Source organism: Rhinoderma darwinii, chromosome 4, assembly GCF_050947455.1.
Source record: "Rhinoderma darwinii isolate aRhiDar2 chromosome 4, aRhiDar2.hap1, whole genome shotgun sequence".
NCBI classification, from domain to species: domain Eukaryota; kingdom Metazoa; phylum Chordata; class Amphibia; order Anura; family Rhinodermatidae; genus Rhinoderma; species Rhinoderma darwinii.
In genome coordinates, this window is record NC_134690.1 from 179,921,120 (window position 1) to 179,933,529 (window position 12,410).

Consider the following 12,410-nt stretch of genomic DNA (forward strand, 5'->3'; position numbering starts at 1 on the left):
AAAAAGGGCTGCGGCGGGAAGGGGTTAATGCCTCATGCACACAATAGTGTGCGCCGGCCGAGTCCCGTCAGTGATCCGTGGAAAGATAGGTCATGTCCTATCTTTCCACGGATCAGAGAACCGGGTCCGTTTTCACAGACCCGATTCACCCGCTAAAATTAATGGGTTTGTGATAACTATCGTGTGCCACTCGGATGCTATTAAAGACGGCCCGAGTGGCACATCGGTCGTGTGCAACTGGCATAAAGGAGTTTTCCCATTAGGAACATTTATAACATATCCACATGATATGCCATAAATGTCAGATAGATGCGGGTCCCACCTCGGGGATCCGCACCTATCTCTAGAACAGGGACCCCTAAACTCGTGTGATTCCCAACCATGAAGAAGAAAACTGCGTAGCTCGCTGAGCTACGCTGTTTCTCTAAGCCCTTATTCACACGACAGGGTTTCCCGTCCGGGTGACGGCCGTTCATAAATCGGCCGTCACCTGGCTGCATTAGGAACAATAGACCCCTAATGGGGCCATTCACACGGCCGATTTTTTGACGGCCCGGTAAACCTGGCCGTCAAAAAATGGGACATGCCCTATTTTCGGCCGTTTAACCGGCCGCCCGGCTCCCATAGAAGTCTATGGGGCCGGGTAATACACGACCATCACCAGAATGTGTCCCGAGTGATGGCCATGTATTCCGTCGCTCGTGCTCTCTCTCCTCCTCCTCACAGTGCAGAGTGCATGTGAGGAGGGTCTTTTTTTGCTCCCTGTAGGAGTCGGAATCCCCAATCCCCGGCCGGGGATTCCGCTACAGGAGAAGTGAGTGACTACGCTGTCTATATATGGACACAGTGACGTCACTCACTTCTGAAGCAGAATTCCCGACCTGTGGCAGAGAATTCCTCTCCAGGAGAAGTCAGTGACTACACTGTACATATATGGACATTGAAGTCAGTGACTTCTCCTGGAATGTGGGGGGGGGGGGATGGGTGCAACCTACAGGGGGCTGTGTGGCATCACCTACAGGGGACTTGGTGGCATCACCTACTGGGGGCTGGGTGGCATCACCTACAAGGGGCAGGGTGGCATTGCCTACAAGGGGCAGGGTGGCATTATCTACAAGGGGCAGGGTGGCATTACCTACAAGGGGCAGGGTGGCATTACCAACAGGGAGCTGGGTGGCATTACCTACAAGGGGCAGGGTGGCATTACCTACAAGGGGCAGGGTAGCATTACCAACAGGGAGCTGGGTGGCATTACCTACAAGGGGCAGGGTGGCATTACCTACAAGGGGCAGGGTGGCATTACCTACAGGGGGCAGGGTGGCATTACCTATATGGGGTAAGGTGGCATTACCTTCAGGGGGCAAGGTGGCATTACCTGCAGGGGGCTGGATGGCATTACCTGCAGGGGGCTGCAAAACGGGTCAAAATCGGCCATTAAAAACGGCAACACGGCCCGGATGCAAATCGGCCGGGAAAAACAGCCGATTTTATCGGCCGACACTCGGACCCTGTCGTGTGAATGAGGCGTAAGTCCCATAGAACTGAATAGTAGTTACGGAAACAGCATAGCTCGAGTGCTACGCTGTTTCCGTAACTGCCATTCACTACTATGGTACTTATGGAAACAGCGTAGCTCAGCGAGCTATGCTGTTTTCTTCTTCATAGTCGGGAATCACATGCTTCTGCCGCAACACAGAGAGGTAGAACAGGGCTTAGGGGGCCCAGTTCTAGAGATAGGTGCGGGTCCCGCATCTATCTGACATTTATGACATATTCTGTGGATATGTCATAAATGTCCCTGATGGAAAAACCCCTTTAGGGATCTGCTACAAAAGTCTTGGTGCTAAATACCACAGTACACCTTCAGTGGGGACCGACACAATACTAGGCAGGCGGTTTTAATATTATGGCTGATCGGTATATTACTTATCATCTTTATCATTCATTGTGTTTTTCCAATTATCGAAGTTATTAGAAAAGATTTAAAAAAAAATCGGTTGGCAAGCCTGTATAGCACTGCGCTGCTGAGGTAATATTTCAGTGTCGGAATCTAGAATCCCCAAATAAAGGACGTAACCAGTGGAGAAGACATATACACGAAGCCCTCAGTCACTGGAGCATAGGACCGGCGCAGCTTCGGGGTGCTGTACAGAACACACGGACAGCCATGTCTCCCATATACATGTAAATAACGGGACCATCCAGCTGCAACTCTCGCCCTCTTCACACTAAGCAACAGCTGGACAGGGCTCCGGCGCAGTGTGATGACGTCACACAGCGGAAGTCTAGTTTGAAACTGTGGCGGGCGAGCAGAGTCGGGCTGGGAACTGCAGCTGTGGGACTCATGGAGCTGGCTTCAGGCAGCGGTGGTAGCCTCTTTCTTACAGGTAATACCTGCTTCTTCTCCTTTGCCGATATACGCATACGTGTCACATGCGTTAGAGAGCGTGCAATAGAGAATTCCGCTCGTAGCGCCACACCAGCTCTTTGGGGTGAAGGGCAGGGAAGGCAGTACTGTTAATACTATAGCAGAGTTGTAATGACTACGGAAAATGCGTTGTCTTAATATCTGACAATTTTATGTAAAATAACAGTGTTCCATTTCCAAAGTTTCTCATTATAAATAATCAGAAAGTGCTTCAAAATTATTAATAAATGTTTTTGTGAGTGATGTGGGTACATTTGGGCTGCTGCTAAGCATCAGAGGCCACAGCCAGTGGGCGACCACATGTGATCGCCGTGCTCTAGCCAATGGCATGGTGACTGGCTATTCTGTATAAACACTGGTGAATCCCCTGGGATTCCTGTTGGAGAGATGGGGGGGGGGGGGGATTTTTGTACAACAACTTGAAGGGGGTCTTCAATGGAAACTTTTGTCACCTTGAGGCTGCCTTCACACACACACTTGCGTTTTTTTGTTTTTTTAAACATTGCTAATGGTTTCCGTTGCCGTTCTGTAAGGTTTCTGTTTTTTTGACTGAATCAATAGCGCAGTCGACTTACTGATGGAATAGTGACAAACGGAAACCATTAGCAATGTTTCCGTCACCATTGCTACGGAAGCCCTCACCGGATAGCCAACGCTGATGTGAACAGGCCCTAAGAGACTTCTTCCGGTATCTTACACAATAGCTATTCCGAGACTGGTCACCTCTCTGAATCAGTGGTAAAAAAAAAACTATGACCGTTGACACTGCCGGATCGGGGACACTCTTTGTACAATGTACCAGTGTCTGGTACATTGCACAGAGAGTGAGAGCAGGGGGACCACGTATGCTGCAGGGTTTACATTAAGCAGTGCTCAGCTCAGCGGATGCTGGAGGGAGGGAGTTTTTTTTTGTTTGAATATTGGAAAGCGCTATTATTCTTAATTAATAAGAGGGCTAAATAAAAACCATATAGCAAGGCCTTACTGCAGGCCACACAGGAGAGGAGTGTGGACCTGTCTCCCACACTCAGCAGCCAGGTATAGAGCCGCTCATAGAGTAGACTCTTCAGGCCCTACTGGACTGTCCAACTGGGATAACAAATGCATTGTGGCACAGAGTAGCTCTACCAGTATCTATAGGAGCTCGTCTGTGCAGAAATACATTTGTTGTCCCAATGGAGCCATAGATCACTGTTGAACAAATAGTTCTGTTTTATGGTTGAATGTACATCATTTTACCCTGCAAATGCATCGAGATCAGGCTGCAATTATGTAAAAAGATGGGGTTTAGTAAATTTATATACACATCGTGTGGAACATTTGGATATATTATTAAGGAATTGCTGTGCATGCAAAACCCATAAGCAAAAGAATGGAGTTCAATAACACGTGATAATTTGTAGATTACGGAATGGAACCCCATCCTTTTACATAAGGGAATTGTATTCAGAACAGTTACTGAATATATATTGATTATCCACACTGTATATTACCTTATTGAACCCCATCCTTTTACATAAGGGAATTGTATTCAGAACAGTTACTGAATATATATTGATTATCCACACAATGTGTATATTACCTTATTGAACCCCATCCTTTTACATGAATGCAGCATGCACAGCATTTCATAAAAGTATATTTATCATGTCAACTATAAAATGTTGCTCTAATTTTAATTACTGTGGCAGCGTTGGGCTCCGATTCTCCATGTACGGTTCATTAACCTGGTGCCAGGAGAATGAGTCCAATATATTCCGTCACCAGCTATGATGGCAGTTTCTTTACTATAGCTGGGTGGCAGGACAAGAGAGCCAACATCGAATATATCCGACTCCTTCTTCTAGGGACAGGTCACTGAAATTGTTTAGATGAGAATCGCCTATAAGCTTATAAAAACAATTGAGATTTTATTTTTAGGCCATATAGCCCAGCCCTAGGACCAGCTAGAAGACCCACATCCTGTAAATGAGGGTCCTGCGCTAGGACCTGCTCCTTTGAAACATTTGTTACTTATCCCATGGATAAATGTGAATAGTGAGAAAATCCCTTTGAAGCAGCCAGGCGTGTGCGTGCGTGCGTGCGTGCGTGCTTATAAAGGGCACCAACAGATCCAGAGCTTATTTTATCTGCAGCTTTCATGCCATAAGCTGTCACATTTAGTGGTCTGTCTGCCTGGTCACATTGTTTAATCTTTTAAAATCTAGTTTCTGACTACCCTAATCATTTGTCCTTTTCAGGAGTCATAGCATTTGTAGATGTTTGGTCATTCAACAGAACGGAAAATTACTCTAAAATGTTCTCACAGCAGCTTCTTAACCTGGGGGCAAAGGTAAGTAGTGTCAAGGTGCTGAGTTTCATTCTCTCTTTTCATGTCTGACGAGATCTAATTCTTTAATTTATTATAAGGAGTTATGCTATAAATGACTGATTTTCTAAAATGAATGTAAACTGACTTGCTGGGTTTAAAGGCCTTAAAATGTTTGGGTTTTTATGTTTCTTGCATTAGAATAAAGTGGGATATGTTAATATTCTGAAATGTACTGATGTAAATTGTCGCTAAGCGGTTGTCTGGGATTAGCCTAACTCACATGACGTTTTAGCCCTTAGTTTAGCATGTATGTCGGGAACGCTCCTGACGCACGCGCTAAACATGTCCATATGCCCCCATTAACCTGACAGAGACCAAACGAGTGTCCTTTTGGTCCCCGTGGGGATGGTATATGTCAGTATGGTATATGTCAGTATACATTTTTTATTGGAGTTTATAAGAACGAAGTAGACTACGCTCTCCTAACATCAACTTCCACATATGGACAGTGACGTCAGGGGCTCCTCCAGGACCGGCGTCCCGGGCCAGAGTGTTTGCTATGCTCTGGCCGGAGACTCTGGCATTGTATCTACTGGCATCACTGTCCATGTATGTGTGTATATATATATATATATATATATATATATATATATATATATATATATATATATATATATATATATATATATATATATATATATATATATATAGCGACATCAGGGGCTCCTCCGGTACTGGAATCCCTGGCTGGGGACTCTGTAGTTGAAAGCCCCATACTTTCCCTGATGCCCCTGATGTCCGGAGCTCCTCCAAGAGCGGAATTTACAGCCAGAACGTTGCAGAGGCTCTGGCCAGGGATTCCTGCATCTTAAGACTCTTAACGTCACTTTCCACATATGGACTGTAATATCAGGAGCTGCTCCAGGGGTGAAATTCCCGACCATAGTGTTGCTGACGCTCTGGCCATGGATTCCGGGATCTTAAAGCTTCTAATGTCACTGTCCATATGTCTGTATGATATTTATACAGTGGGATATGTTGTCCTCTTGTAGAGCGCCCGGGGACAACTGCCCTGGGGAAGCTCCTGGCGTCTCTGTCCATTCAATCCATTTCTCATAATTGCTAGAGGATTGGCATACCGGTGAGGGATTTTCTTCAGAGCCCTGAATGTGATGGTCTATAGCTAGCAAACTGCTGTCGTCAAATTAGCGATTACATATAGTATTCTCCCTGGGGTCCTCCATTCCACGTCAGGAGCTCCTCCAGCAGAGCATCCGTTCAGAGCATCGGCAACACTGGCTGGGGATTCCACTCCTAGAGGGAGCCCCAATTGCCCTATTTACACGGTGGGGTGTGTGTGGTGCTATTTACAGGGGAGTGAGTGTGGGCTTTTCCAAGACCGGACTCCTCGGCCAGAGAGTTTGCGATGCTCTGGCCAGGGACTCTATTGTCAGTGACATCAGGGTCTTCCCCGGGTTAAGCGATTAAAGTAGCGATGTGCCCTGGGAGTAATCTTGGCTAGGATCTGTTTTTAATGACCATCACAAGGATTGATTCCTGAAAAGCGGCCGTTAAATACTGATCCATTGAGTTCTATGGCGGTTGTCTACGTGTGAATACACCGTAGAAATTTGTTGTCCTGAAAACGGTCGTGTGAATGTAGCCCAAGCCTTTAAGTATCCTTTCAACCAGTGAAATGGGGAATGTAGAGTTTGCTACAGATACTGTAAGCTGTTGTTTTTAAAGAATAAAGTTTGTTCAATAATATTTGTGATTTGCATCTGCAGGTTTTAAAAACATTCAATAAGCAAGTTACTCACGTAGTTTTTAAAGATGGCAGCCAAAGTACATGGGACAAGGCAGTCAAGAGTAAAGTCAAACTGGTGTCTGTCCTTTGGGTGGAGAAGTAAGTATTGCTCTTAAATTAATGAGAAGTGGAAACAAAAAAAAAAGATGTATTTTATTTATTGTAACCATTTTGATTTTAATAGCAAAGAGTGAGGCATTATTTTGGTAATACAAATTAAGTGCACAAAAACCCCAATATGCATAATTATTGTATAGAGCTATTTAATGCAATAGTACATAATGAGTGGTGCAAAAGACACCATAATAGCCAGGCTCATGATAGAGCCACTTACTGCACCCACACACAGATGTATATAGCGTCTGCTCTGGTTTTCAACTCCAGCAGTGCGGGCATCAAAAATGGTTTCAAAAGAAGATACTATAAATTAACACATTAAAGGATAAATATATAGTGGTTGTCTCCATGTTATCTGATATAAGCACCAAACGACATAATTAACCCCTTAATGACCAGGCCATTTTGCGCGGTAATGACCAAGGATTATTTTTCGTTTTTTCACGGTCGCATTCCATGAGTCGTAACTTTTTTCTTATTTCGTCGACATAGCCGTATAAGGGCTTGTTTTTTTGCGGGACGAGTTGTATTTTGTATTTGCACCATTTTTAGATGCTTATAATATATCGATTTAACTTTATTTTAGGAGAGAATTGAAAATAAGCAGCTATTCCAGCATTGATTTTCACGTTATAAATTTACGCCGTTTACTATGCTGCGTAAATAACATGTTAACCTTATTCTATGGGTCGGCACGATTACGGGGGCACCAAATATGTAAAGGTTTTATATGTTTTCCTACGTTTGCACAATAAAAAGCCTTTTAGAAAAAAATTACTTGTTTTTGCATCGCCGCATTCCAAGAGACGTAATTTTTTTTATTTTTCCGTCAATCTGGGCTTGATTTTTGCGGGCCAAGGTGTAGTTTCCATTAGTACTATTTTGGGGTACATAGGACTTATAGATTAACTTTTATTACATTTTTTATGGGGGGAATGGGAGAAGAGAGAGAATTTTGCCATCGTTTTTTGCGTTTTTTTTTTTTTTTTACGCCGTTCATCCTTTGGTTTAATTAATGTGTTCATTTTAGTGTTCAAGTCGTTAAGATCGCGGCGATACCGTATGTGTTATTTGTTTTAACACTTTTACTAAATAAAAGTTATATTTTATTTTGACACAAATGTTTTTATTTTTATTTCACAAACTTTATTTAACTGCTTTACATTTTTTTTTTTTTTTTAGTCCCACCAGGGGACTTCACTATGCGATCTGCTGATCGCATATATAATGCTTTGGTATACTTAGTATATCAAAGCATTATTGCCTGTCCGTGTAAAACTGACAGGCAATATATTAGGCCATGCCTCTGGCATGGCCTAACAGGCATTTGCTGTAGGCAGACCTGGAGGTCTTTGTTAGGCCCCCGGCTGTCATGGAAACCCAACAGCGACCCGCGATTTTTTTGCGGGGGCGCCGATTGGGTGAAAGAGGGAGCTCCCTCCCTCTGTCAAACACATTACATGTTGCTTTAGCTATTGACAGCGGCATTTAATGGGTTAAACTGACGGAAATCGGAGCACGCTTCGATTCCGGCAATTGCGGCAGGAGCCAGGCTGTGTATAACAGCCGTGCTCCTGCCGCTGATCGCGTGGGTACACTGGCAGTACCCGCGCCATCACAGGACGGATATATCCGTCCTCCTGCGAGAACTAGCAGCTGCTGAGGACGGATATATCCGTCCTTCGGCGATAAGAGGTTAAAGATAGAGAAAGGGATAGAAAACAGAGCAAATAAGGGAGGGGAAAATACTCAACTAATATTAAATAACAAATTGACTATTAGCTATGAAAAATCAGATATTGGCGTGGTCTTGCGCTATAAATTGTGGCACCCACTTTTTAATCAGTATTGCAAGATATTATAGTAATCATGGTAAATAACGTAAATTCTTTCTGGTAAAAGTAGTAGATTCAGTAGATGGACCCTAATGGTCACCTACTGATTATGACCCTTATGTGCAAAGGCAACAGGGTAGTAGATGTAAGGTGTCCCAGTATGTTCACAATTTGCTCATTGTTTTTCTGAATTGTACATGCATTTTTTTTGTGCAAATATTGATGCAGACCCCCCCCCCTCATTTATTTGAAATGGATAAAATATGCAAATTTTCCTCAGCATTTTGAATATCCCATTCACCTGCATTGTGGTATCTTTTTTTTTTTGTGAGATCCACGCTGAAAATTTGCAACAAATCCGCTCTCTTAATATATAAATTGTAAAGTGGTGTTAAAAGGTGGACACGCTGTTTAACTGAAATTATTTGACAATGATCAGAAGGAAAAGACTGACATTGTGGCATTTCACTGGGACATGCCATCTTATTGGTTGCAGCCCGACTTCCAGCAAGGATAATGGCTGCGGTGCTTATTTAGTAGACGCTATCACCGCCTAATAGGTTAGAGGACAACTTCTTAAAATAATTTGTGTTCTGAATGGAGACACTTGTTTGCTTCTCTGTTGTCTTGAAATATCTTGTCTGCTCTAGAACGGTAAGATAGGTTAGTAGGTAGATTCAGGTGGAATGTGAACGCACTATTAGTACTTCTGACGTCACTCCAAGTGTTTTGAGTCCAGACCTTGATTTCATTGTATGTAATAACTGAAGTTACTGAACACCATGCCTAAATATTTTTCAGATGTCGAGAAACAGCTGGGCACGTAGAAGAATCTGTATACCCAGCAATAAACACAAATGTTTGCTTACCTCAACTTACTAAGAAGAAAGTAAGTAAAACTAGCGTTTCATACTGAATGACCATCTTTAGTACATGTTTATGGGAGGATTTCGTTTTCTTTTTTTTTTTTTTTTTTCATACATGTAATGGGTATTCATACATGTAATTGGCAGCAGTTTTTGTGATGGTTTTTTGCCCACAGCCTTTAAATCTAATGCAAAGACCGTGGGCAAAAAACGGCAAAAAAAATACTCTGAGCTCCGCAGGTTTTTTTCTGCCTTCCATTGATTTAATTGGAAGATCAGAGGCAGAAGTAGCTTTAAGGCCCTTTTTCTGCCTGCCTGCAAAATTCTGCCTCAAAATACCTTCAGGAATTTTGAGGCAGGTTTTGATCTGCCCGCAAATTCTCGCTGCGATTTTCACAGCGTTTCGCCCGTGGCCATTGAGTGTTGTGGGCAAAAAACGCTTTCTCCGCCTCCCATTGATTTTTGGGAAGCCAGAGGCGGAGCCGCGACAAAGAAAAAGCATGCCGCTTTCTATTGGGCCGTTTTTTGCCGCTGTTTCCAACACCGTTTCCGCGTCAAAATCAGCATACAAAACTGTGAACTGGGTCTAAGAAAGGCCATGCCGCTTTTCTTTTCTATTTTTTTTTTTACGTGAGTGGGCAAAAGCTGTTTAAGGGGGGAAAAAAAAAAGCCTCTGCCTCCCATTAAAAACAATGTGGGGCGTATTGTGGCATTTCTTGATACGGATTCCAACGCAGTTTCCACATTAAAATCATCTCCAAAAAACGCTGTGTGAACCACCACTTAAACATTAAAATAACAAAAGATGTAATTTCCACTTTAACCTTATTTGTATTTAGTTATTCTGATAGAAGCATTTTGTAAGGCAACTGTTTGTTTCTGGAGACAAGAAATCACCCTGTAGTACAGGTGTAAGCGGATTTCATAAACCGCCTTTCGTCTGTGTTCACACATCGGGTTAATATTATACTGTTGAACGCATGTTTCACTTGTGGATTTTGTTGCAGATATAGCTGTAGATTTCACGCATTGCATTGGACTGAAAGAATTCCATGGTAAAAATTTGCAGCATTTCCTCAACAGATTTTTAATGTGGACAAGTAACACTTGTTGTTAGGACAGTTTTTATATTTCAATACTTCTGCTCACTTTGGAATTATAATACACTGAAATGTGCCTTTATATTTGGCTCAGTGTATCCATAAGTGCAGTATTGATATACTTCTGCCTCGCAAACAAGTGGTTATGTATGTAATAGGATACCTATCCACTCTAAAATACCAGTAAATACTGTGTATGTGAGAGGTTTATGTGCTTTAACTAGACTTTGTATCCAGGGAATAAAGAATGTCCCTTGTCAGAAATATTCACGTCAGATGGCTTCGCTCTCAGTATGGGATTAGATGTCAGGAATTGTGGTGTTCCTTCCTACATTTGAATATGTTGCTTATTGCAGTTTATGGTTTTATACAGTTCGAAAAGTTTACAAAATATGTTCAAACCCGTACAGAGAAAATGTATGCAGCCCAAGGATTATGTTGAAAAGACACCAGAAAATGACAGACGACTTGCGCGAAAATTTGATAAAATGTGTAAGGACCTAGATGTACGAAAAGCGTCTGCCGGTGAGTTGCACATGAATTTGTCGGTAATGCGCACATTCACTGTTTTTTTTTTTTTTCTATTTTTATTTTTTTTTAGCCATGCTTTTGTTGTGCTGCATTGCTTCACCGTGACAAATACTATTTCATGATTACATTGGAGTTACTAATCGGAAGGACAATCTTATACATTGGAAATCTAAAATCCGGTTCTAAAATAAATTTTTGGTCCCTATCCGTTGTTCTATAACGTCCCCAGGTTGTCTGTCGTATATAGTACAGTAATAAAGAAACCTGCACTGCTGGCTTGTATACAATAGCTTTTGAGCAGATCCAGATGAGCTATTGGGAAAGGAATTTTAACATGGATCTTACATTGAAAGTCTGTTTCATTTTGCACTTATTTGTAACAACGAACTGCATGATACAGACAGACAGTAAGAAGATCCCATTAAATGACTCCCCTCTCCCTGTTTAAAATACAAAAAGTAAAAGTAGCCTGTGCTGTATTAACATTTTATTTTAGTTGGTCTCCCTCAAGGCGTTCTACTCATACAAGTAAAGGTTATGTATATTCTATGACCATGCAATAATTCAGAATATTAGATAATCTGGCACACATGAGGCCTTGGTAATGCCAGTTTGAAGGAATTTTACTATATTGGCATATGACAGACCACATCTGTTTCTGACTTTTGTTCTTCCTTTACAGATATCCCTGTATTCTCATTTGAAGACGATGAGATAATATTGTATAGCCCAAAAGCACTGGTTGCAGATCGATGTAATGCAATGGAAAAGAGAATACAAGAGATGAAAAATAAAAGGGAAAATTTATCTCCTACAGGTAGAAATAAACGACCTTGCTGGCTCCTGAAAAGAAGTAACCTTGTTTTGCTTATGTCAGGAGTTCCAGTTTGCAGTTGTACTTGAAGGCCCCGTCCTGTTGTAATGTCATGTGTTTTATTACTTTCTGGAGGATGTAAGAATAGCATATTTTACAAGTGTATTTCAAAGTACCCATTTTGTTAAGTTTGTCTGCTGCAGTTCCATTGACTTCAATAGTTAAAACCAATTGCATACCAAATGGTATGCTTTCTGCTGTACCATTACTGGCACTTGTTAATGTAATTTATTTATATAGCCCAATTACCCGTCCTTGGTTCTCTGTACATGCTATGTAAATGTGAAAGAATGCATAAATAATAAACTAAGCAAATAAGCAGAACAGACCTAGTAGTGACAGATCCAGTAGGTTTCACCATTTCCTGCTGCCATTTTGGGAAAATGCAGATGTAGAAACAGATGTTAATTACAAATAGCTGAAGGCTACGCTGTCTAATTTAGCTTTTTTCTGCCTCCCATCTTTTACCACTTACTCTTGTTTGCACTTGTTGGCTGCCAGATTTAGTGCTAAAACTAGTAATGTTCATATGTGAGAGGTA

At 42.2% G+C, this 12,410-nt stretch overlaps 1 protein-coding gene across 2 annotated transcripts in view; it reads left to right on the top strand.

Annotated features, from left to right (window-relative positions):
* Positions 1 to 2,120: 2,120 nt before the first annotated feature.
* The window catches only part of MCPH1 (microcephalin 1), a 335,857-nt gene continuing 325,567 nt past the window's right edge, over positions 2,121 to 12,410 (top strand). Inside the window, exons 1-6 of one of the 2 annotated variants that reach the window (XM_075861941.1) lie at positions 2,121 to 2,387; positions 4,669 to 4,760; positions 6,527 to 6,645; positions 9,300 to 9,387; positions 10,875 to 10,989; positions 11,678 to 11,812. In XM_075861941.1, the coding sequence (XP_075718056.1) occupies positions 2,345 to 2,387; positions 4,669 to 4,760; positions 6,527 to 6,645; positions 9,300 to 9,387; positions 10,875 to 10,989; positions 11,678 to 11,812 (592 nt within the window). In that variant the 5' untranslated portion in view covers positions 2,121 to 2,344. The remainder of the gene's footprint in view (positions 2,388 to 4,668; positions 4,761 to 6,526; positions 6,646 to 9,299; positions 9,388 to 10,874; positions 10,990 to 11,677; positions 11,813 to 12,410) is intronic. The other variant, XM_075861942.1, reaches the window with a different exon arrangement.